This window comes from Zootoca vivipara, chromosome 15 (genome assembly GCF_963506605.1).
Source record: "Zootoca vivipara chromosome 15, rZooViv1.1, whole genome shotgun sequence".
NCBI lineage: Eukaryota > Metazoa > Chordata > Lepidosauria > Squamata > Lacertidae > Zootoca > Zootoca vivipara.
In genome coordinates, this window is record NC_083290.1 from 12,441,354 (window position 1) to 12,468,120 (window position 26,767).

Here is a 26,767-nt window from a genome sequence, read left to right on the forward strand (position 1 = left end):
AATAAGTTTGTAATCCTCCTTACCCTGGTTCCCCAGCAGTTCTCTGAGCCTTCCGTCTTTTCCAAAAGTGTCTGCTCTTTGCTAAGGAAACAGCTCTACAAGGAGAATCCTTCCTTCCTGAGGCTAAGTTGTTAATAATTAAATGACAGGTGACTTTTATCTATAAGGGACATTCCTTCTGTTGTTGTTGTTGTTGTTGTTGTTTAGTCATTTAGTTGTGTCCGACTCTTCGTGACCCCATGGACCATAGCACGCCAGGCACTCCTGTCTTCCACTGCCTCCCACAGTTTGGTCAGACTTATGTTGGTGGCTTCGAGAACACTGTCCAACCATCTCGTCTTCTGTCGTCCCCTTCTCCTTGTGCCCTCCATCTTTCCCAACATCAGGGTCTTTTCCAAGGAGTCATCTCTTCTCATGAGGTGGCCAAAGTATTGGAGCCTCAGCTTCACGATCTGTCCTTCCAGTGAGCCCTCAGGGCTGATTTCCTTCAGAATGGATAGGTTTGATCTTCTTGCAGTCCATGGGATTCTCAAGAGTCTCCTCCAGCACCATAATTCAAAAACATAAATTCTTCGGCGATCAGCCTTCTTTATGGTCCAGCTCTCACTTCCATACATCACTACTGGGAAAACCATAGTTTTAACTATACAGACCTTTGTCAGCAAGGTGATGTCTTCTTTTTAAGATGCTGTCTAGGTGTGCCATTGCTTTTCTCCCAAGAAGCAGGCATCTTTTAATTTAGTGACTGCTGTCACCATCTGCAGTGATCATGGAACCCAAGAAGGTAAAATCTCTCACTGCCTCCATTTCTTCCCCTTCTATTTGCCAGGAGGTGATGGGACCAGTGGCCATGATCTTAGTTTGTTTGATGTTGAGCTTCAGACCATATTTTGTGCTCTCCTCTTTCACCCTCATTAAAAGGTTCTTTAATTCCTCCTCACTTTCTGCCATCAAGGTTGTGTCATCGGCATATCTGAGGTTGTTGATATTTCTTCCGGCAATCTTAATTCCGGCTTGGGATTCATCCAGTCCAGCCATTCCTTCTCCCCTGCTCTTAATCCTGGGATTCTCTTTGTGGGCAGCTGAATGGTTCAAGTCCCTGCATTGTAAAAATATCAATTAAGCATTGTATGTGAAGCCCAAATCCACCGAGGGCTACTCTGCACCTGACTGAATGTGTACTAAATGTTAGCAAATCCATTTAAATAATGCAGATAGCGTCAAGAATTTTTATTTTTCAAATACTCAGCTCCCAGTTTGAACGGCTGGGTGCGGTGGGGAACATAAGAGAGCGCCTGCTGGATCAGGCCAACCGTATTCTGTTCTCAGAGATGCCTATGGAAAGCCTGTAAACAGAACCTGGATGTATCAGCAATCTCCTCTCCCCACCTGTGATTCCCAGCAACTGGTATTCAGAAGCACAGAACATAATAATCATGGTTGGTTCTTGGTTGCTGCTGATAAACCTTCCATAATCCTCTTTTAAAGCTGTCCACTTTGGCGGCCGTCACTGCCTCCTGCCGCAGAGCGTTCCATAGTTGTAACAATGTCCTGCTTGAAGAAGACTTTTATTTTACCTTTGGCTTCCTTGGATGTCCCCGCGCTCTAGTGTTATGAGAGTAAGGAAAAACAAAACACTTCTCATCTTTTTTGCACGTTGTGAATAATTTGGCTGCTTTTATTTTTTATTTTTTTTTATTTTATTAAATATTTCCTTGATTTACTCGCGCTTTCTGCAAACGAAAAATCCCCCAAATGCAGCGACCTTTTCTCAAAGGGCTGTTGCTCTTTCCCCGTGATCATGTTTTGATCCTTTTCCTCCAGCTCTACACTGTTCCCCCCTTTTTTTTTCCTTGAAAAAGATGCGTAACCGGGATTCATTGCGAGCCCCCGCAGGTTGCACTGAAAATCCAATCTCGGAGCTAATTTTCAAAAGCTGAATTGGGAGAGTTAAAGAGGTCCTGTTGACAGCTGGCAAGCCGGCCGGCCAGTCCTAGCTGAAGCTGCTTTGCTGGCCACGCCCCCGTCCTTTCCCTTGCGCTCGCCGATTGGTGGAAGGATGGAAACCCGGGCAGGCGCGCGCCCTTCCTATGCTCCATATATAGAGAGAAGCGTAGGGTTCAATAGAAATGTGAGCCTTTTTTTCTGGTTTATTTTCTCCTTCTTTCGGTCGGATTTGCAGTCTGGATTTGCGATTTTTCTCTACTGCTGTGCTAAACGCAGGACGTCAGCCAGCATCGGTTGGCTGTGAAAAGCCCGAACTGATTTCTTTCCCCCCGCTTCCCATGATTTTGGCTTAATAATGGCCAAAAGGAGCTCTTTGTTCATTCGAATAGTGGAAGGCAAAAATCTACCAGCCAAAGACATGTGAGTAAAACAAACAAGCAAGCCAAGCTTTCCTTCCTCATTAACCACCGCTTGTAGTTGTAGTTGTTTGTTATTTGATCTGTTATTTATCAAACCCCAGTTCTTTGTTGCTGACGAAGCTAGTGGCGGTGTGTTTGTGATCCTCTGTGTGCTTTTTTACTTAGAGAAGTTCTACTGATCGCAATGTTTCTTGGTAAGTGTGTGCAAGATTGCAGGCGTCCAGTTGCATCCAACTGAAACCTACTCGGAGTAGACCCACTGAAATTAATAGACCTATGTATGTCCATTAATTCCAGTGTGCTGTGAGTGTGACTAATGCTGGATACAGCCCCTTCCCTCTTGCAGATCAACACCATACATTTAAAGCACATCTGTTGCACATTCAAAGCACATAACATTCCCCAATGGATTTTGGGAACTGTAATTTGTTAAGGGCGCTGCTGGGAATTGTAGCTCTGGGAGGGGGCAGCTACAGTTCTCCGGATTCTTAGGAGGAATCCATGTGTTTTAAATGTGTGTTGATTTTGCTGCAAATGTATGGTGTAGGTCTGCCCTTTGCCTCTCTATTGTATGTTAGCGTCTGTAGCTTATTTTTCAAAAATTGTGAAATAAGTTTCTCTTTCTCAGTTGGTCAGCTGGTGTTTAAAAATATATTGTAGGAGCTTTCCTGCTTCCTCTTTTGGGGCTGAAAAACAAAATCTGTACACTCTGATTCTAGGGACAAGGTTTGTGCCCCCCACCCCACCCCACCCGAAAATCTAGCTTTGCCTTCCCCAGTCTGGTGCCTTCCTTATGTTGTGCCACCCAAAACATCTGGAAGGCACCTGGTATGTGACAGCAGATCTAGCCTGAAGAGGCTTACTTATTACCATTTAATTAAAACACAAGCTTGATTGTCAGCCCCCAGCCAACACCTTGTCCTCATTTCAAGGACGTTAATTTCTTTCTGTGAGACCACAAAAACGCCACTAACTGCATGTTTTCCTATTCTGTAACAATAATAAATCAATTTTGATGAAGAGGCACATCCTATCTCCCACAAACACAGTTGCGTTCCCACACCCACTCCACCCCGTCTGCCAAGCCAGCCTCATCTACATGGCCAAATATGTTCATAACATTCTTGTTTATTTTTTATTTGCTGTCAGACTCTGAATTGTTATAGATTCCGGAGGGGTAGTTGTATCAGTCAGCGGCAGCAAAGCCGGCAATGAGTCCGTGGCTCTTTTGAATGGCTCATAATGGCATAAGCTGCTTCTCTGCCTGATGATGCCACAGACAAGAGTTATTACAGGGACGTTTCTGAAGCAATTCCCAGTCTCTGCATGGAAGTTGGGTTTAAGACGTAAACTCCATTGGCATGACAAAAGGACAGCACAACATTCAATGCACCTAAAAATAGAAAAATGGCCTGATCGCTGTTAAAACGTATTTCCCTCCCTCGCTCTCTCTTTCTCAAATCGGGGCTTAAATTGTGCCAGATTTCATGCCAAAGCTTAGGCTCTGGAATCTGTTTCGACACCGGAGCTAAGAGCCGCTGTCACCTCTCTTTAGAAATCCTTAATCCAGCACTGTGCAGGATAAACATGATTCTGATGAAATAAGAGTGGAGAAGAAATAGGAAGCAGATAAAAAAATCTGCCTGGCCATAGGGGGTCAAACACTGCAAACTCTTAATTGATTTGTATTACAGCAAGATCCACATTTGCCTATCACTTTGAAATCCACCCTGAAATGTTTTCTTTCTGTCCTTTCCCAGGCATTTTTCTAAGATATTCCTCTGAAGGAAAAATATTGCATTGGGACTGACCTGCCAGGATGTTGTAGAAAAGATGGGCATTCTGTTAAATGACAGGAGTAGAAATTTTTTTAATGAAAATGCGGTTTTTAATACCAAGGGCAGAATGCATGGACTTGTTTCACTTTATTCCTGCAACAATCCTGTGAAGTATGTTAGTAGATAAAAGGTAAAGGACCCCTGACAGTTAAGTCCAGTTGCAGATGACTCTGGGGTTGCGGCGCTCATCTCGCTTTACTGGCCGAGAGAGCTGACGTTTGTCCGCAGACAGTTTTTCCGGGTCATGGGGCCAGCATGACTAAGCCGCTTCTGGCGAACCAGAGCAGCGCACAGAAACGCCGTTTGCCTTCCCGCTGGAGCGGTACCTATTTATCTACTTGCCCTTTATGTGCTTTCGAACTGCTAGGTTGGCAGGAGCTGGGACAGAGCAACGGGAGCTCACCCGCAAGGATTCGAACTGCCGACCTTCTGATCGGCAAGCCCTAGGCTCTGTGGTTTAGACCACAGCGCCACCCACGTCCCGTTAGTAGGACCAGTTAACTAAATATCTTTGCAGGGGTCTTATTGAAAGTGTCCTGGGTCCCATAACTACTATGGTTTCTCTTGCCCTTCTGAGATGCTTGCCTCACTTGGAATGACTGACTGCCAATGGTTTAAAAGAACCCCTTAAAAGAATCAAAATGGAAATGGGCTTCACAAATACCGTAAATCAACCTCGCTGACCACTGTTGAACTAGTAAAGAACTTGGCAAGAGTGCTTCTGAGAGTACAAAGGACTTCATCCAGGCATCCCCAGACTTCGGCCCTCCAGATGTTTTGGACTACAATTCCCATCTTCTCCGACCACTGGTCCTGTTAGCTAGGGATCATGGGAGTTGTAGGCCAAAACATCTGGAGGGCCGCAGTTTGGGGATTCCTGACTTAATCTATCTCTTTCAATCATTTCTCAGTTCTCTTTAGAGCAGTCCTGTAAGATGGCCATGGATTACCCCCAAAGTTCAGGTTTTGGCAACTAGGGGGGCAGAAAGAAGAAGGGTTGCCTAAGACCTGCTATTCCTTGCATGGTTATTCAGCAGAGAGCTTGCTGTTCAACAAGGCGAGCCTATTTTTAGGTTTTCAGTGATTTACGGCCAAGTTCTGAAGTAAGGTCTTGAATGTGAAGGCTTCTAAAAACTCCCAGAAAGCAGGTTCCTGATGTGTATAGTCAATGCTTTTTTCCCCTGGGGGGTACGCAGAGGCACACATACCCCTAAACATTTTGTGAATCTATGTTTGGCCTCATTGAGGGACAGTAATTCAATATGAGTAGGAAAATGAGAGTACCCCTAAACATTTTTTTAGGGAAAAAAGCACTGCATATAGTAACTTGTACATAAACTGTATGTGCGTAAGATCTGCATGTATAACCATGCACAAGTAATGCGCAAGAGAACCTTGCTTTTTGAAGTGTGTCCAGTCACACACAGAATTTGTTTGCACAAAGGCTTCATGCTTTACGTGTAAAGGGGGGGCAGTTTGCACTAGGTCTCTGCTCTCTCTGTGTGCTATATGTATACATCATGCACATACAACTCTCAATGTGTACCCCATCATTTGATGATATTTTTGCCACATACATTTAAAGCACTGGCTCACCACTTTAAGCTGTCATGTCTTCCCCCAAAGAATTATGGGAGCTGTAGTTTATTAACGGTACTGAGAGCTGTTAGGAGACCCATATATTCCCCTCCCATAGCTACAATGCCAGAGTGGTTTAGCAGCCATTTCTTCTTTGCAGGAACCTCCAAAACTTGTTGCTCTGTCAGAGTGAATAGAGTCCTCCTCCTAGACATGAATTGTGTGAATGTGGCCTTGGTCCTTTATGGAAGGCATTGATATCTAGAAGCTAAATCTTCTAAAGAAAGCATTGCAATACAATTTAAAAAAAACCTCTATGCAGATATTTGCAAGGACAGTATGGAGAGGAACAAGAAAACTCATTTATCGTTGCCCCCCTCCAGGCAAAATATCCTTTGATGCAAACTTTCTGAAATCTCTGAACTTAAGCTCCCTTCTGACAAAGTTTTGTAGTTTCCTTTGCTTGCGGGCTTGGCTTGCAATTATAATGTGTTTTTGATCCAAAACAAAATGGGTTACTTCCTATACCTTAAGAGGCAGGTGGTTGGTGCAGAACGTTCCTTTCCCCCCTTCACAATTGCAGCCAGCTCTTAAGTGTGCTTGCCTCCGAGGTGGCCTAGATTTGCTGACCACATTGTGTTGTTCAAACCTTTCCTTATCATACTGATCTTCACCCAAGTGAAGGGAAACATTGTGGGGGAAATGGCTTTGCCCCCCCCCCTAGAGAGACTTGGGCCACATTCACACTATATATTTAAACCATTATCAAACCAGTCATGGCTTTCCCAAAGAATCTGGGGAGGGTTCCGAGAGCTGTTAGGAGACCCCAATCCCACATTTAAAGGGGCAGGGGAAGGCCAGACAAAACAGGAGATGGGGAGGATGCTGTGTGGGTCCGCCGACATTAATGGGAGGGAGACAGGCAGGTGCAAAACGACATTTTGTTCTTTGTGTGTGGACAAGCCCAGATTTCTCATGTGCAAGGTCTCTGGTTCCGGCGCATAGTGTTGGCAATCATTTATTTAGATCCTTCTGTTTGCTGATGAAATAAGAAACAAGTCGAAAGGGTAGAAGGCCTTCCTTCTCTCCTCTCTTGGCTTCTCCCGCCCGCCCGCCCGCCCCTTTGCCCCCCAGTTCATGAATGCCCCAGGTCAACTCCCTGCATTGTAGTCTTCTGTGACAGCTGAAAAGGCTAGCCCCGCTAATATATTAAAATGAGAACTTTTCTCTGGAAATGTCATGGTGCCCTGTGAACTGGACGAGAGCCCGGGCAACCCCCAGCTATTATTGGGGCCCCTCCCAGATCCACTAAGCCTTTTCATCTTCTTCTCTGCCCTCTATCACTGAGGCCTACAGAGCTGAGGTGGGGAAGCCGTAAGGAGCCAGTGTTTATATTCAAGCAGGGCAGAGCGGTACAGCCTTTCCAGGAGGGTACCACTTCAGACTGTAGGGGTGTGTGGTTGATAAATTGCATTTATACCCCACCCTTTCCTCCAAGGCGGCTTAGAATCGTAGAGTTGGAAGGGACCCCGAGGGTCATTTAGTCCAACCCACTGCAATGCAGCTAAAGCATCCGTAACAGATGGCCATCCAACCTCTGCTGAAAAACCTCCAAGGAAGGAGAGTCCACCACCTTCCGAGGGAGTCTGTTCCACTGTCGGACACCTCTTACCGCCAGAAAGTTCTTCCTGGTTCGTGTAATTTGAATCCATTAGATCGAGCAGGGGAAAAACAAGCTTGCTCCACATTCCATGTGGCAGCCCTTTGAGATATTTGAAGATGGTGTACACCAGGCATCCCCAAACTACGGCCCTCCAGATGTTTTGGCCTACAACTCCCATGATCCCTAGCTAACAGGACCAGTGGTCAGGGATGATGGGAATTGTAGTCCAAAACATCTGGAGGGCCGAAGTTTGGGGATGCCTGGTGTACACGGTTCTCCTCCTGCTCCTTTAATCCCCACAACAACCCTGTGTGGTAGGTGAAGCTGAGAGGCAGCGACTAGCCTCCAAGGTCACCCAGTGAGCGAGCTCCCAGGTGCTATTCTGACATGCTAGCTCAGGCAGAGGCAAGCTCTGGCCCTCCAGCTGTTTTGGGACTACAATTCCCATCATCCCTGACCACTGGTCCTGTTAGCTAGGGATGATGGGAGTTGTAGTCCAACAACAGCTGGAGGGCCGAGTTTGCCTATGCCTGTGCTAACTACTATACCACGCTGGCTCCCTTGGGCCAGGGCGGTGGGGGAAATCCATTTTGGAGGTTAGGAAGTTCGTCTCTGGTACCAGAAAGGGGGCAACTTCCCTCCGCAAACCAAATAGATGGATTTCCTTTGGGATCACAACAGGAGAAGGGAAAGGTTCGATTCTGCCCCACCCATCTGCACTTGCTCTGACCCTATTACTTATGTGGGTTAAACCACAGAGCCTAGGGCTTGCTGATCAGAAGGTTGGCGGTTCAAATCCCCACGATGGGGTGAGCTCCCGTTGCTTGGTCCCAGCTCCTGCCAACCTAGCAGTTCGAAAGCACGTCAAAAATGCAAGTAGATAAATAGGAACCGCTACAGCGGGAAGGTAAACGGCGTTTCCATGTGCTGCTCTGGTTTGCCAGAAGCGGCTTTGTCATGCTGACCACATGACCTGGAAGCTATATGCCGGCTCCCTCAGCCAATAATGCGAGATGAGCGCGCAACCCCAGAGTTGGTCACGACGGGCCTAATGGTCAGGGGTCCCTTTACTGCAGTTATGCTTTAAAAACAATCTCCCCCCGCTCCAACCCTGCACTCAGTGGTGGCTGGTCTCTAAGTAGGACAGAAGGCAGAGTCAACTCCAACTGGTTGTAAGCAAGAAGTCAGACAGGTGGGGGCAGGTTGAGGGCAGGCCAAGGTTGGTGGGACACTGGCTTATTTGCCCTCACGGACCAGCCTTCGCTACCTGTGCCGTTAGATGCATCTTGTGTGGAAAACCACTCTATGCTCAGTCAGTGGGTTTGAGCCCCACATTGGGCAAACGATTCCTGCATTGCAGGGGGTTGGACTAGATGATGCCCGTGGTCCCTTCCAACTCTGATTCTATGAGGCTAGAATAGGGTTTTGCAGCAACTGTGGGCCCCATTTGGAAGGTGAGAGGAGATAAGGAAACAAGGAGGGGGTTGCTGAGGTAGGGGAACGGCCCAGGGAGCAGTGGAAGGTTGGAAATCACAGTGACGTATCACCCTTGGTGTATTTATGTGACCATCTAACTTATTTTAAAAAAATTAAACTGCAGTTATGCACCTAATCCTCTTGAAATGTTATAGTCGGCTTACAGCTAGTCCTAATAGAAATAGATTGCAGCCTCAGGAGAGATGCACTTTGACAGCCCTTAATTTGCATACGTAACTCAAGACAACAAATACATGCATGCAAAACTATTGCATGCAGGCCTGGTCTGCGGGCTTCGTTCTTTCATGACTGCCATGTTTACAAAACAAAACCTCAGCAGGTTGAAGTGTGATGGTGATGATGATTGATTGATTACCTGCCCTTCACCCTAAGATCCCAGGGTGAGTTACAACAATTTAAACTTCCCTATTAAAGGCAGTTTACAAGAAGTTGCAATCACAGGAATGGGGTGGGACCAGAAAAATATATATTGTGTGTCAAAGGCCAGGGCAAAAAGGTCTATCTTCCTGGACTGTACCACCTTTTGACCAGAACATCCTTGACAGTGAAACCTTTATTTCCTCGCCTGCTGTCTTAATTGCATTGGTTGGTTTTATTGTGGGATTGTTTTTAGCTAATAATAATAATAATGGATGCTACAGACTAACCTCCTTCCTGTCATGGTGATATTTTATGTTCAGGAAGTACTGTGTTTTGAAAAGGATTTCTGCCACTTCATGTAATGTTGGGGTTTTTTGTTTCTTTTTTAAAGGTTAACTGTAATCTGTCAAAAAGTTGGCATGAGTTTGCAAAGCTTGTTAAAAAAAGTACTGTACTGTGTTTTGAGTGGGAGGGGATTATCATTCTTCCTTTCAGGATTAGGCACACTGAAAGCTCTCTTTCAATGTCCAACTCTTGGTCCACCTAGCTCAATACTGTCCATCCCAGTGGTGGGAAGCCTGTGTCCCTCCAGATCTTGTTAGGCTCGCCAAGTCCCATCATAGGATTGTAGAGCTGGAAGGAATCACAGCTAAAGCATTCATGGCAGATGGCCATCGAACCTCTCCTTACAAATCTTCAACGAAGGAGAGTCCATCACCTTCCGAGGGAGTCTGTTCCACTGCCGAACAGCTTGTACCATCAGAAAGCTCTTCCTAATGTTTAGCTGGAATCTCCTTTCTTGTCATTTGATTCCATTGGCTCGGGTCCTGTCTTCTAGAGCTTCAGAACAAGCTTGCTCCATCTTCTACGTGACAGTCCTTTGTAGGTATTTGAAGATGGCCCTCATACCACCTCTCAGTCTTCTCTTCTCCAGGCTAAACATCCCCAACTCCTTCTACTGTTCCTCATCAGGCTTGGTTTCCAGACCCTTGATCATCTTGGCTGCCCTCCTTGGCGCATGTTCCAGCATCCTTCTTAAATTGTGGTGCCCAGAATTGGATACAGTATTCCAGGTGTGGTCTGACCAAGGCAGAATACAGCAGGACTATTATTACTTCCCTTGATCTGGACACTATGCTTCTGTTGATGCAGCCTAGAATTGCATTAGCTTCCCCCTCCTGCTACATAACATTGCTGACTCAGGGCTTTTCCACACTTTGCCCTGCTCTTTCCAGGCACAGGTCCACACTTAAAAGCTCCAGGTCCATGCAGCTTGCTTGTTTTCTGTCCTGAGCTTTCCCCAAGAAAATCCGCTCTTTAGTGCTCAATCACAGCAAACATCAGTTCAGGTTTTCTGCGGACTGCTGCTTGCTCTCACTGAGCTTTAAAGAGTGAGGTTTTGCGGGGAAAGCTCTGGAGCTAAAAAGGGGGGTGGTATTCGGTTGGCTACAGAGCTTTAAAGTCTGGTAAAGGTAAACGCGGGTGGCGCTGTGGGTCAAACGACAGAGCCTAGGGCTTGCCAATCAGAAGGTTGGCGGTTTGAATCCCCGTGACGGGGTGAGCTCCCATTGCTCGGTCCCAGCTCCTGCCCACCTAGCAGTTCGAAAGCATGTCAAAGTGCAAGTAGATAAATAGGTACCGCTACAGCGGGAAGGTAAACAGCGTTTCAGTGTGCTGCTCTGGTTCGCCAGAAGCTGCTTTGTCATGCTGGCCACATGGCCTGAAAGCTGAACGCCGGCTCCCTCGGCCAATAATGGGAAATGAGTGCCACAACCCCAAAGTCGGTCACGACTGGACCTAATGGTCAGGGGTCCCTTTACCTTTAAAGGGACCTCTGACCATTAGGTCCAGTTGCGGATGCTCATCTTGCTTTACTGGCCAAGGGAGCCGGCATACAGCTTCCAGGTCATGTGGCCAGCATGACTAAGCCACCCGCGTCCATTAAAAGTCTGGTAAGGTGAAGGTAAAGTCTGGACTGTGCTTAGAAAGGGTGGAGGGAAAAGCAAGTGTGGATAAGCCCTCAGTCCCAGTTAGCATGACCTTTAAGGATGAGAGATGCCAAACCTGGAACCTTTTGCATGCAAGGCTGGGGTACATCAGGCTAAGTTCCAAAACAGTTGCAAACAATGGAGCGCTGCATACCTTCGACATTATGGAAGGACTGATGAAGCCCCAAACCCACAACACATTTTCTAGTGCTGAGCCTGCTAAAGCTAGGATGAGAAATTGGCTCGGAGCCCTGGTCTCCACTATAAAGCCATCCCTGTGAAAATCCTGCTCTAGAGCAGGCAGCCCAAACTGTGGTCCTCTCATGGGGTCTGGTGGGAAGTCTGGGAAGGACAGGCTGTGAATGGTGGAGCTCAGTGGCTGCTCTGTCCTTCTGAGAATTTGTGATTCACCTGCAAGGTGAGCACGAGAGAGGAGGCACTTGAAAAGACTAGGAAGGATTAGGAGCATGAAAGATTGAGAAGGAGGAAGTGGATAAATAACATGGATGAAGGAAGCAATAAAAGTAAAATTGAAAATCTGGCATGCAGTGCATTGTAACCACTGCAACAGGAAGAAAAATCATGATGTGGTCTGTAATTTTTAAGCAGTCGATGGGTGGGTTGCGGGAAGCTTGAGTAATATACGTACCAAGACAGTTCCCTGCCCCAAGCGGTTTACAATCTGTGCAGTTAGGTATTGAGTAGGGTGCCAGCAACTTGACTTCAGTGAAACAAGACGAGATTCAATCCCAGCTTGCTATGCTGCAGTCAGACCAAGAGGACTCGAATCATAGCTAGCATACGTATGTATTTTGCGGCATTTCTAAACTTTATTTTGTGCCTTTACGGGAAAATATGGTTGAAACATTTTGGCCTGTTCTCTTTCTACTCCACACATTGTGTACTTTTTACATACCCACTAAAGTTTCCTTGTTCTGGTGACTAATATTCCCCTTTGAAAAACAAAACAAAGAGCTTAACAGCAACATATTATAGAGGGTCTCTCACCCCTCCCCACTTCCCCCTGCCAGTGTACCTTTTACTGGAAGGCTCTCTGGGTAATTGGAAACCTTGCGGATCTGTCAACAAAGCATAAAACCTTACAGAGGGAGGAAATGATTTTTGAGTGTGACCTTTTAAAGCTGTTTATTCAATGCTAACAACCCGGAGACCTCCAGAAGAAAAACATGTTTTGTTATGGGCTGAGGAAGTTCTTAGTCTGTACTCGGGATTGGGGAGAAGGAAAAAGGTGTACTGTATTAAATATATCTTTCTGATGAACAAATTACATAGAGATCCTCTGTTGCAAGCTTCTTTCCCTCTGAAGGCTCATAGCTGCTTTCATTTTTTAATCTTTTTCTAATAGCATTTAAGACCGTCATCACATTCCTTCCCTGACTCAATTTTCTTCAAATGTTTTGTAAGATACCCTCATGCTCTATACAGCACCATGCTCAGAAATCTTTAAGAAGGACATTGCCTTAAGCGAAGTTCTTCGAAGGGTTGTATAATCAAAGCATCCATACTATTAAACCCTTAATTATGTTTATTTGGAATGAAAGTCCCTTTGAATGCAGTAGAACTTACCATTGGGGGGGCAGGTGTCGTATTTGCAGATTGCAGCCAGCATATGGACTAGAATCTTGGATATCTTTCAAAATGAAAATTGGGAGCTTCAAGATATTCTGCTAAGCTGGGGATGGAACTATGGTTTGTTCCATATTTAAGTAAGTAGGTCCTACCGGTACATCAGTTGACTTGATGAAACTGGCAAAGATTAGGGTTGGTACTAACTGGGGGACAGTTTGGTTGGTGGGAGATCGAATGTCTGTAGCAAGTTTTCTCACAAAGCTTTCTGAGTCCTCACTTTCTCTGTGTATGGAAGTGCTCTGTGAGAGAATGTTCTTGGGTAGAGGCCAATCTTCTTTGTGGTCCATTGGAGGAAAATCTTGAACCAGGAGCAGACCAGTTAAAAGCCTCAGCCAAAAATAGTTTTTGTGTGTATATATTTTATGGTAAAAGAATGCATGCAACAGAAATAAGATTTAAAACAAGGGCCCATCAAAACATAAATGTGAGCACACTCAAATAGTACAAAGGGCAGATTTGTTTTGACATCAAATCTTCACTGGTGGCCAAAATTATGACCAGATAGTAGGTGGGGGTGGAAAGTTTAAAATAGTACCTCAGGAGAATCTTATTGTGGCTAAATCTTTATTCTGACACTCACCCTTAGGCTTAAAAACAAAACAAAACACCCTTCATTTCTATAATGGGATCAAACTTCATCAGGATACAGGATGTTTGAACCCTACCTTAAAAAATGGTAACACAAAAATGCAAAGGAGAACGTTAAATGCAAACCTTTTAAAATAAATATATGCAGGTTTGGCCTTTAGTCTCACTCCTGAGTAGGAATGAGGGAGAAAATCGATTTATTTCACATCTAAAGTTAAATATATCAAATTTGCACTTCCCAAAGCAACATGAGAACCAAAATACAGCCATCCATCAAAATTAGCACACATCCAAATTTTGTAATGCAGTTGCTGAACAAAAGAACGTTTACAAAAACCCACATATTAGGGGAGGGGCATGGGCATAAAAATCAATATATTGGTGAAAATAATGTCTGAAACTGCATTTCATTAGAAGGAACTGCAGGCCAAAATGTGTTAATTAGGATGTATTCACGCTAAAACACTGAAGGAGTTTACATTCTGCCACCTACAGAGCCAATGGGAGCGTTGCTAAGTGTTTTAAAGTGGCATTCAGGCCCTATGAAAGAATCCTCCTGTCTTTTGCAGCCCTCTCCCCACCATGCTCTTAAAATTTCATAGAATCATAGAATTTTAGAGTTGGAAGGGACCCCAAAGCTCATCTAGTCCAACCCGCTACAACCCTCTTTTTGTCCAATGTGGGTCTCGAACCCACGACCCTGATATTAAAAGTCTCATACCGGTGGAACTGTTTATCCCACTGACTTGGCAATAACAGCCAGCAGCCAAATGGTTAAATGCAGAACTCAGTACAGTAGTTGTAAATGCAGCTCCTGAGATATCTCTATTTCCCCCATCTCACAGGGCACCCTTTTTTCATATTTAATGGCTGTTTATTTTTCGGCCTTTAGCTTGCAAATGATTAACGAAGGCCAAGGCTGGGAGCTGAAAATAGGATAATTCAGGTGTGCATTCCATTATTTGGTCTCCTGCTGTACAGTGCCTCAAGCTGCGCTGATTAATGAAGAGTAGAGGAAGGAATCCATTTATGGCACCATCTTGGGCTCTAGCTCGGCCAGGTGTGGTCTCCCAATGTCATATGCTCTGCCTAAATGCACGTTGCAAGGAAACAAAGCAAAAAGCAAAAAACACCCAGCATGAGGGCTAGCACCCTGCGGCATTCAAGGCTACTGATCACCCAAACTGAACGTACGATCAAATGTTGCACCCCCTGGGCTCACCTGCCCATCTGACTCTTATCTAGGCATGGCAGGGTGCAATAAATTTTGCATGCAGCACCCTTGAGACATGAAGGCCACATTCTTTTGCAATCAAGCGGTGTATACATTTTTATGAAATATAATACATATTTGTGGCCTCACTCCCTCGCTGCTTTCCTGGGGGGAGAGGCAAGGGCCTGTTCTAAAAGCTGTAGAATGGAGAGCTATTCTGCAGGCTTTGCATATCTCCCACTATCTTCGAGTCGGCCAGTATCCCATGGCCACAGAGCATGGTTTAGTCTTTATTGGTCTGGTTTTGAGATTCCCCCCCCCATTCCTCCTCCCCTTTAAAATTGCATTTGTGCAAGCTTTGAGGTTTCGCCAGTCCTGCCAATATCTCCACATTGTGCATGGTTTCTGTTTTGGCTACATGGCACTCAGACTGTGAGCACTGGAAATGGAAGGATTGGGTTGTTATGCAGAGTGGCTGTAGCCTGTGACTCTCCCTTGCAAGAAAGAAGGCAGGCAGATAGATAGATAGGGGTTGGCTGAAATTGGCATGTCAGTGCCCCCTTGCCCCTAATGGACCAGCTTACATTGCTCTATCTTCTGCATGAAAAGATGTTTGAAGATGGCTATCATTCCTCCCCTTAATTTATTCTAAAACAGGCATCCCCAAACTTCGGCCCTCCAGATGTTTTGGACTACAATTCCCATCTTCCCCGATCACTGGTCCTGTTGGCTAGGGATCATGGGAGTTGTAGGTCAAAACATCTGGAGGGCCTGTTCTAAAACATGCTCAGCTCTTTCAACCATTCTTTATAGTGGAGAGCTTTCAGATGCACATAAGAAGCTGTTGTTGTTGTTGTTGTCATCCTCATCATCATGTCTCTAGTCAGACCATTGTCCATTGAGCCAAGCATTGTCCCCGTTACCTGCCTAATCATTATTCTTTCTGTCCCCTACTGCAATTTTTTTGGGGGTGTGGAGAAGAAAAGCTGATGTAAAAAGCTATTTGGAAAGAGAAGGGTTAAAATGCCAGTAGATTCCTAGAGAGGAAACACGACCCATAGAGAAAGAGATGGCTAGAGAAGCCCTTCCCTAACCTTGTATACAGTATTTGATATTTTTTTTTGGACTCAACTCCCATCAAGGCTCTGGTGATCAGAGTCGATGGGAACTGTAGTCCAAAAATCTAAATCTACACGCAATAGCAGCACAACAGGCCATCTAGACCTGAGGAAATTGCACAGCTATTCCATTTGAGCTTTTAAAAAGTTGGTGTTTCTAAGCTTGGGGGTAGGAGAAGAGTTTAAACTGGAGAAGGAAAAAAAAATTACCGGTGGGATGTTTCATTCACAGTATGAGATGCCTCATTTTAGAAAGTGAGCAACACATGGTTTTTCCACAGGGAATACTAATCACGGAAGCAGGCTGTTTCTAGATCTCTCACTGACTGTCATGGTTGCTCTCTGCACACAGTCCAGTTTGCCACATGTTAAAAATGTGACCTTCAGAATTGAACAGATCTGGCCCAACCATTGTGGAATAAAGTGGAACTACAGTATTACAGTCATACCTCGGTTTAAGTATGCTTCAGTTTGAGTACTTTCAGTTTAAGTACTCCACAGATCTGTCTGGAACGGATTAATCCACTTTCCATTACTTTCAATGGGAAAATTCGCTTCAGGTTAAGTATGTTTCAGGTTAAGTGCAGACTTCCGGAACCAACTGTGTACTTAAACAGAGGTACCACTGTACTACTAGCCACGATCTGGACCAGGCACCCCCAAACTTTGGCCCCCAGATGTTTTGGACTACAATTCCCATCTTCCCCAACCACTGGTCCTGTTAGCTGGGGATCATGGGAGTTGTAGGCCAAAACATCTGGAGGGCCGCAGTTTGGGGGTGCCTGATTTGGACCCTGCTCTTTTTTTGTGACTGCTACTGAAGATTGCATTAGATCTGTCAGCAGTTGCATCACGGTGCCTGCTCATCTTCTGATTGACTTAAAGCATCTTACTTTGGGTGGCAGGAAGGAAGTGACAAGGCAAGATGACCTCCTCTACACTGGGAGAAACTTCTAGAAGCCAAGCGGAGGAGCCTGAAATAGGCAACACACCCACCCACACTCTGAGCAAACTGACACTTGCCATTTCTTTTAACAGAACCATAGATTTGTGGCTGCCCAGGCTCTTGTCGAGGTCTTCCTCATGGCCATATGTCCTGTTGTGCCTTAGCTGCAGAAATGGCCCTCATGGAGCCTTGTTCCCATGGAGGCTGTTTGCTTGCCTCGCAGAGGAAATGAAGTCCCGCCAGCCTCAGCCACTTAATGAACCTTTCCCGTATCTAGCGAGTGCCCAGCAGATGGCCAAGCGAATAACTCGGGAGAGGCAATTCCAAAGTCTCTAATTTGATGGCACCTTTCTTATTGACTTACTCTCTGCTTCTGCGCTCAAAGCCTTTGCTCTTTTTAACAGTGTGCATGTTAAGATCTCAGCCACTGTTGTGCTTGATCTCCTGCAGAAGGCTGCCACTGCTTTGAAACAGGTGTCTGCAAGGAAGAAGGAGCAGAAGCTCACATTTCCCCAGTAAGTCAGGGGTGAGGAATTTCAGGCCCGAATGCAGGACTTCAAGGCCTTCCCAGATTTGTTGTTGTTTAGTCGTTTAGTTGTGTCCGACTCTTCGTGACCCCATGGACCAGAGCACGCCAGGCACTCCTGTCTTCCACTGCCTCCCGCAGTTTGGTCAGACTCATGTTGGTGGCTTCGAGAACACTGTCCAACCATCTCGTCCTCTGTCGTCCCCTTCTCCTTGTGCCCTCCATCTTTCCCAACATCAGGGTCTTTTCCAGGAAGTCTTCTCTTCTCATGAGGGGGCCAAAGTATTGGAGCCTCAGCTTCAGGATCTGTCCTTCCAGTGAGCACTCAGGGCTGATTTCCCAGATTAGTCCCAGGGAATTGTAGCTCCGTGAAGGGAATAGTCTCCTACGAACTCTGCACTGTTAACAAACCACAGCTCCCATCATTGTTTGAGGGGAAGACATGATTATTCAAAGTAGTGTTTGTTAGGAGAAATTTTCCTGAAACTGCTGAAGAATTTTCATCAGGATTCTTAGAAAGAAAATCCGCAAGTTGGCTGCAGAAATGTGGAGAATTGAATTAAAGTGAGAAACGGAGAAAACTGAAATTAACAGATCTTCCCATCCTTAATCCACGATAACTTCATAAAATGTGTAAACGAAAGGACTGCACACCCACTGGTACTTTGCAAACAAAGCTGTTTGTTTGCTATTCAGCCTTGCAGCCTGCAATGTGATTGCAGGATGACTTGAGGCACGTGCAGAATGCTGTCTCTCTTACCTTGTGCACCCAAGGCAGCGACTATCCAAGCAGGCTTGAGACCTGGGCATCTCCCTCTCGTTTTAGAAATCTGATGGTGAGAAACACTATCGGAGCAAGAGGCTCATTTGACCTTCAGTTGAGACCTGGCAGATTGAGCAGGAAGGGCCCAAGGGGGCAGTCAGTGAAGCGACTGGAAGGAGGTTAGGTCACAGGTCCCCAAACATCCATTCTCTCAGTTCTATAAATACATGGTTTGGTCACTCACTGCATAAGCCTTGGAAAAGGCCTCTTTCTCGACACTTCGGCATTCTCTGAAATCTCTTGTTCAGAAGCCTTTCAACTGGAATGTCTCCAAAGAAAAACAGAGGGTTGGAAGGTCTGGGAACCCACGCCCTGTGAGGAGCATTTGAAAAAGAAAAGCTGAGTGTGTTTAGCGGTATTGTTGAAGGAGGTTTTGTTATTTGCATTTATATCGCACCTTTCCTCCAAAGGGGCATTGTGGTTCTCCCCCCCCCCCTCCGTTTTGTCCTTCCAACAACCCTGCGAGGTAGATTAGGCTGAGAGACTGTGACAGGCCCAAGGTCACCTAGCGAGTTTTACAGCGTGGATGGTAAGAACATCTGCGTCTGGCTCTTAGCATCCAGAAGAATGGCAGGGTCCAGCTGCACCCGACAATTTGGCAGGGTGGCATGTCCATTGCAGGGGAAGCTCTGTGCTTTCTGATAGGAAAGGGGTTTGGTCTTTTGCTGCCCGTGTCTCCTAAGTCACTTTGGGGTTAATTTGGGAGAGACAAAATAGCTTCAGGATTGCTCTCCTGTACTATTTCAGGCGGTGTACTATTTCAACGTGGGTGGCGCTGTGGGTTAAACCACAGAGCCTAGAGGGCTTGCCAATCAGAAGGTCGGCAGTTCATCAAAGTGCAAGTAGATAAATAGATACTGCTACAGCGGGAAGATACTGCTACTGCTACATCCCAATTCCAAAGAAGGGCAGTGCCAAAGAATGCTCCAACTACCGCACAATTGCGCTCATTTCACACGCTAGCAAGGTTATGCTTAAAATTCTACAAGGCAGGCTTAGGCAGTATGTGGACCGAGAACTCCCAGAAGTGCAAGCTGGATTTCGAAAGGGCAGAGGAACCAGAGACCAAATAGCAAACATGCGCTGGATTATGGAGAAAGCTAGAGAGTTCCAGAAAAACGTCTACTTCTGCTTCATTGACTATGCAAAAGCCTTTGACTGTGTCGACCACAGCAAACTATGGCAAGTTCTTAAAGAAATGGGAGTGCCTGATCACCTCATCTGTCTCCTGAGAAATCTCTATGTGGGACAAGAAGCTACAGTTAGAACTGGATATGGAACAACTGATTGGTTCAAAATTGGGAAAGGAGTACGACAAGGTTGTATATTGTCTCCCTGCTTATTTAACTTATATGCAGAATTCATCATGCGAAAGGCTGGACTAGATGAATCCCAAGCCGGAATTAAGATTGCCGGAAGAAATATCAACAACCTCAGATATGCTGATGACACAACCTTGATGGCAGAAAGCGAGGAGGAATTAAAGAACCTTTTAATGAGGGTGAAAGAGGAGAGCGCAAAATATGGTCTGAAGCTCAACATCAAAAAAACCAAGATCATGGCCACCGGTCCCATCACCTCCTGGCAAATAGAAGGGGAAGAAATGGAGGCAGTGAGAGATTTTACTTTCTTGGGCTCCTTGATCACTGCAGATGGTGACAGCAGTCACGAAATTAAAAGACGCCTGCTTCTTGGGAGAAAAGCAATGACAAACCTAGACAGCATCTTAAAAAGCAGAGACATCACCTTGCCGTCAAAGGTCCGTATAGTTAAAGCTATGGTTTTCCCAGTAGTGATGTATGGAAGTGAGAGCTGGACCATAAAGAAGGCTGATCGCTTTTGAATTATGGTGCTGGAGGAGACTCTTGAGAGTCCCATGGACTGCAAGAAGATCAAACCTATCAATTCTTAAGGAAATCAGCCCTGAGTGCACCCTGGAAGGACAGATCGTGAAGCTGAGGCTCCAATACTTTGGCCACCTCATGAGAAGAGAAGAATCCTTGGAAAAGACCCTGATGTTGGGAAAGATTGAGGGCACTAGGAGAAGGGGATGACAGAGGACAAGATGGTTGGACAGTGTTCTCGAAGCTACGAACATGAGTTTGACTAAACTGCGGGAGGCAGTGCAAGACAGGAGTGCCTGGCGTGCTATGGTCCATGGGGTCACGAAGAGTCGGACACGACTAAACGACTAAACAACAACAACACAGCGGGAAGGTAAACGGCGTTTCCGTGTGCTGCTCTGGTTCGCCAGAAGCGGCTTAGTCATGCTGGCCACATGACCTGGAATCTGTATGCCGGCTCCCTTGGCCAATAACGCGAGATGAGCGCCGCAACCCCAGAGTCGGTCACAACTGGACCTAATGGTCAGGGGTCCCTTGACCTTGACCTTTACTATTTCAGGCACATGGTTTATATACTTATGTGTTTGCCTTGTACATTTTATGAACATTTATTCGATATTTGAGACCTTAGAATTCTTTATAACAGCTATTAGCCCACTTGCAGCCAGGGAATTGTGGGAAAGGCGCTGGGCTCTGAATCTCCGCACTGGTTTTAAACAGCTAGTTGTGTTTCCGAAGAGCAGTGCTAGTGAGAAACCCAGCCGCCTGCCATGTTAATTTGATCAGGGGCAAGTTAAGCCCTGCCAGCGAGAGCCAGAGTTTGTCTCACACACAGCCTTCACACACACACAGCCCATGGAAGTCTTCCATCTTTGCAAGCCTATATCGACACCCTGCCTTTGCAGCAGCGCATCCCTCAAAGAACCCAGAGAGAACTGTTCTTAAGGGTGCTGGGAACTATACTTCTGTAAGGAGCAAACTACAGTTCCCATTATTCTTGGGGGGGGGGGTAGGGGAGGAATGTTATTTAAATATATGGGGGGGGGTGTGCAGCCGTAGTTGGGATATTTCATGCACATTTCTGTGCTGTCCCACATAGTTAGCAAGCGGCCTCAGCCTGTACACAGAGAACAGTGTTTGCAGGCGCCTTTGGTGGTTTTAATATCTCTCAGCAGCCCATCAAAACAATCTGAGAATTACTGCCTTGGGCATTGCCACTGTTCCAAAATAAGGGTGGCACCTTATCTACCCTTCCTAGTACTTGTCACCCAAAAGGAAAACAAGCGCATGCTAATTCAGCCTTCAGTTTGTTGCTTTTTTAATATCCATTTGGTTTCTTTTCCCTTCCTCTTCCTTTGTGCACATGCTTTTCCTGGAAGCCAAGTGTCTTGTTTGCCTCTGTGGTCTTTTTTTCACAGCCAGGATTCCTTTCTGGTTTTTACGTTTGAGCCAAGACGTTTAGAAGGGTCAGAGTTGCACTTAGGCTGTGTACATACTACTGTTTCCTCTGGCTCCAGTGAGCTCCCACTGCTGGTATGTGAAACTGAGGACACATAGATTTAACCGCAATCTATATGTATTGTCTAGCTTCTTAAGAAATGTATAGAATATTTGGGAAAACCCGGACGTATGTCGACCCATCACAAGCCCTGCTGCCATTCTGCCTCACGTTAAATTCCTAAAGCTTTCAGATCCCATCCCATGCAACCAGTAAGCTCACTTTTCACCTTCCCAACTCCATTTCTTCATTCACATCCAGTATTGTGATCTGGCACTACAAATCCTCCAATGGGAGCTGCGTGATGACAGCCTTCCATTTTTATGTATATAGGAAGATATGCAAAATATATTTAAGATCACTACTTAAACATAACTTACACACACAGTGCAATGCGAACAATTGTTTTATTTATTGCCCTCCACAAATAGGATCGTTATGCTTAAACAGCAACAGTGCTTTTTGCCTGGCATCTAAAGGTGTATAATGAAGGCACCAGGTGAACCTTCCTGGGCAGAGGATTCAAAAAACGGGGAGCCGCTGCAGAAAAAGCCTTTTTCTTGTGTTGCTGCCATCCAGACCTCTCATGGAGGAGGCACACGAAGGAAGGCCTCAGATGATGATCTCAGTGTTTGGTTAGGTTCATATGGATTTACAAGCTTTAATGCTTCCAAATTTAATACCTATTTCGCGATAATTTTTTTAAACTCAAGCTTTCCAGTGCTGTGTGGTAGCTATTATCCTACTTTAATTAAGCTCACTTGGGTCAACATCTTATAGTTCATTTCCTGCAGCCTGATCACAGTAATAACTTGGGGATGATATTTATTTAAGGTGAAAATGAGTCAACAGAGAGAAACTTCGCTAAGCCTAGAAAATCCACAGTAAACCTTTCGGATTTAGCTGCAACCTGCTATGTAATGGAAAGCAATGTTCCAAGTGTCCTTGCAACCACTGGGCAGGTGAGCAACCAGGTCATGGGTGTATCCGGGGGGGGGCAGGGAGGGGCGGTTGCCCCCCCCCAAATCAATAAAAAATACATGGCAAACTGAGGTTCGCCCCCAACAAATTGCCTGGCCCCCCACCCCCGCCCTAACAAAAATCCTGGCTACATCCTTGGGCTCTCAAATTAACTTGCATAGTTTTTCTTTTTTGGGGGGGGATGCATAAAAATGGAGGGTGGCCCATAAGGGTGAATTGAGGTCTGCTCTACCAACTTAAGCATGCCCCCACCTGCCTGCCTTATTTATATCTGGTCCAAGACTTGGGACCGGACATTGGATTCCTTTCTTGGTGTTGCCTCTGTAGAACACAACTACCGGTAGGAGGAGGATGGGAACAAACTAGATATAGTGGCCTCTGGGCCTGTCCATACCTCTGCTTAACGTAGATTGCCTCCTGACTCCTTTAATTCTCCTGTGTCCATGTGTTGTCGTGGAATAAATGAATGAAAATGAGTTTTATTCTTAGGGAAGGTATGGTGAGGGTCACCTTGACTGCGTTAAGACCGATTCTGTGAACAAAGAGGTTTAAAGGAGGCCCAAGGAGGACCCCTTTGCAGAACTGTTTCTGCATGTTTTACATCCCGAGACAAAGCAAATGTTGGACTCAGAAGCTTGACTCCCAAAGAGGCTCTTTTCCTGGCTAATGTTACAATTAAATACTGTAATGCGTTAGAAATAGATTGTTAAGCCTTGAATTTAGAGGTGACCCGAGATAACAAGAAGGAATAGCAGGTGATAGTTTAAGAACTAGTACTCTTGCTCAAATGCTTCATGAATATTATAAAACACACACCCCTCTTGTAAAAACTGCTAATTTGAATGGACATGGGATGTATGTTATTGTTGGGGTACTTGTTTTACATGTTTAGGAGCAAACAGGGGAAGCCTGTAAACTGCAATTTCTTAACCAATAGGAATAGTAGTAGGGGTATTCGAACGGTCTTAGGGTATAAATTATCTGTGATGTGAGCTGGAATGTGCAATCCCCTCTTTCCAGCATGAGCTGGGGGGGGGGGTTCTTTGCCCACAGTACTGTGTTGACCAACAATTAATCTGCTTATGCTTTGAAAGACTCCTCCTTTCAAAGAGAAAATTGAATCCCTCTGGGAGAGATCCCTGGGACAAATTTGTCCAACTATCGTTCACCTCCGTCTGCTGCTGTTCCACAGTTTTTTCCTGCCTTAAATCCAGAGATGTCAACACTGACAACTGGGAAACCCTGGCCTGCGAGCGCTCCAGTTGGAGAACAGCCTTTACCAAAGGTGTCATGGGCTTTGAAGAAACTCTTATCTCGGGACGCAAGGGAGAAACGTGCTAAGAGGAAGGCACGCTTGGCAAATCCACAGCGTGATCACCTCCCGCCTGGAAACCAATGGCCCCACTGTGGAAGGACCTGTGGATCCAGAATTGGCCTCCACAGTCACGTACGGACCCATTGTTAAAACCGTGTTTATAGAAGACAATCTTAACTTGGCTACGAGTGATCGCCAAAGAAGAAGAAGATGCTTTGACAATCCAAATAGGAGAAAAGCGACATTGATCGCATAGGGAATGTCCGGATAATAGGGAAGAGAAATCTGGAGGCTGGGGGACTTTGTGTTGGGAGGAAAACAGAGCTTTGGACATTTCTTTTCCACCAAATTTAATACAGGGAGAAAGAGGTCTGCAATGGCACCTCCTTAGTCCACAACTTCATGCCAGAGTGTCGTCCCTCCTAAATGACCAGAAGCGTGTGTGCTTGCGTGGGCGCCTGTGTAATGATATGGGATTAAAGCATTAGTTGGCTAATTGCACCGATTAAAGCCTACAACTGCTTCCCGCCCCTGGCAGAATGTTGTGAGGCAGGATGTGGTGGTGGAGGTGCTGGAAATCTCTCTAATGTAGAAGGAGGCCGTAACTCAGTGACAGAACGTCCCCTGTTCCATCCTCTGCGTCTCCAGGTAGGGCTGAGACCCAGGCAAGCCGCTGCCAGTCAGGGCAAACAAAACTGAGCAAGATGAAACCTTTTCCAGATCTGTGAGGACTAGAATCTTGCAAAAGGTCTTAGGGCTGAATCCCTGGCGTTTCCCAGGTAAGGTTGGGAGAGACCCATGCGGGAGACAGTGCCAGTGGTCTGACTCTGCATTAGGCACCATCTTGTGGTGTGTTCTGGGGGTAATTTGTATCATGCTACAGCCGTGGAGACTCTTTATTTGTAATTTTCTCTCTCTCCTTTTGTCCAGTACAGGCAGCAGCGACCCTTACTGCATTGTGAAAATTGACAATGAAGCCATTATCAGGTAAGAGGTGAACATTAGAATACCCACTTCTCTCCCCCCCCCCCCCGCAAATCAGAGGAAACAGGCCAAAATCTGGAATTAATCCAAACATACTTCTCATGAGTTACCCCTTGCATTTCAGATTGTGTACGATAACACCACCCTTTTCCTTTTAAGCACCGGGTCCTCTCCCCTTCCTCCCACCAGGACAGCCACTGTGTGGAAAACTTTGTTTCCTTTCTGGGGCGAAGAATACGAAGTCCACCTCCCCCCCACCTTCCACTGCGTGTCGTTCTATGTCATGGACGAAGATGCACTCAGGTATGACGTCAATTCCTGTGGGGATGGGGCTCTCCCTCCTGGCGCTGCATTTACGCAGCAGGTGATTGTGGACTGCATCCTTCTCGTGCACGCAAGCTTTGTGGAGTGTCCTCACAGCACCCATCCTCATAAAAATGCCATCTGTATCCCCTCCCCCAATTTAACGTGCATTTACCCTTTCGGCAGAAATTTCAATAAGTTCAAAATAAATAAATATATGTGGAAGTGATCTGGAAATCACAGTGGAAATCTGGAAAACACAGTGCCCTCACACCTTAAAAGCTGCAGTGGTAAACCTTTCTTAAGTTTTCTTTTCTGTAAATAAATAAATGAATGAATGAAGAAATGTGCTACTGCTAAGTTTGGGTCTGCTGACACCTCCCTGTTGTGTGTGGCTGGTGCCATTTCTGAGATTTTTTTTTATTTATTCATAAAAATATTTATCACTGTTTATTTAAAATAATATTTTATTAAATAATACTTTTATTAGTTTTCAATTACAATACAATAATTGCAATAATCAAACAATAGCCTCATTATACCAATGCCAAATTATAATGCAATTACTAATCCCAATCATTCAGATGCCAAATTATATAATTTAGGTGGCCTCCCGCGTGCTAGAATTGATGGTTTGATGATTTACTTTATTTAAAATAATAATAATCAGAGCGGTTTACACCATTTGTACATAAAACCATGCAATAAAGACCATATATTAAAAAAAACCTTAAAAGTAACTATTGTGGAAAGATGTATTCTTAATGGCCTGCATAAGCCTGATGGAATAGAAAAGCTTTCAGCAGGTATTTGAAAGTCGAAACAGAAAGCGCCTGCTGAATCTCTATTGGCAGAGGGTTCTACATTACTGAGCGGGTGACAGTACAGCATCCCTGACAGATGGGCCAGCTGGCCAAGCCTGGATATGTACCTTTTGCTACCTGAGGTGAAGGACAAGATTGTAGCCCTGCCCCCATAACATAAGATGGTATCCCCACCCAACCTCAACAGAATCTGAACTGGTTGCCCATTGAAACATGAATATCACAAGATCTCCCACTTTATTTGCGGAGTTCAGGGGAATGCCACTCCCATCATCTGAAGCAGGCACATCACTCTGCCTAGGGCAGGGACCGGCCCCACACTCTTATGAATTATGTGCAGGGAAGTAGAACCCAAGGCAGCCTCTTCCACTGCCAAGCAGTTCTTTCTTTTATCATTTGGAGATAACATTCTGGGGAAATTTGTTAAAATGTGTCTGTTCCTAGTGCTAAAAGGAAAAGGAGTAGCATTGGGAGAGGGTTTCTCAGGTGGGTCGCCAGGAAAGGTTGTTGCATCAAATGTCCTCAGGTGATACTGTGGGTTTCAATGTGAGAAAATCTCCCTCTCTCACCTCCAATCCAGATCAATAAAACCTGAAATGCCCCAGGCTTATACTCTCTGGTTTCTTGGACATCCCGTTTACCTTAGATTTTTTTTGTTTTCCTTTCTTGTGCCAGCCGAGACGACGTCATCGGGAAGGTCTGCATCACCCAAAGCCTGTTGGCTGAGCACCCAAAAGGTGAGGTTAGTTCCTCTGTTGGGAGAGGTAAATAATTTTGAATGAGTAAATTGAACAAATTTGGTGCACCAAAAAGTTGATACCTGGAGATTGAGTCCTTCCCAAGAAACTAAAGTAGGTGAACCTC

At 45.5% G+C, this 26,767-nt stretch overlaps 1 protein-coding gene across 2 annotated transcripts in view; it reads left to right on the forward strand.

The window, feature by feature from the left end:
* The first annotated feature begins 2,120 nt into the window (after positions 1–2,120).
* LOC118097070 (ras GTPase-activating protein 4B) overlaps positions 2,121–26,767 on the forward strand; it is a 51,932-nt gene continuing 27,285 nt past the window's right edge. The window contains exons 1-4 of one of the 2 annotated variants that reach the window (XM_035139656.2): positions 2,121–2,367; positions 24,723–24,779; positions 24,966–25,079; positions 26,579–26,640. In XM_035139656.2, the coding sequence (XP_034995547.1) occupies positions 2,303–2,367; positions 24,723–24,779; positions 24,966–25,079; positions 26,579–26,640 (298 nt within the window). In that variant the 5' untranslated portion in view covers positions 2,121–2,302. The remainder of the gene's footprint in view (positions 2,368–24,722; positions 24,780–24,965; positions 25,080–26,578; positions 26,641–26,767) is intronic. The other variant, XM_035139658.2, reaches the window with a different exon arrangement.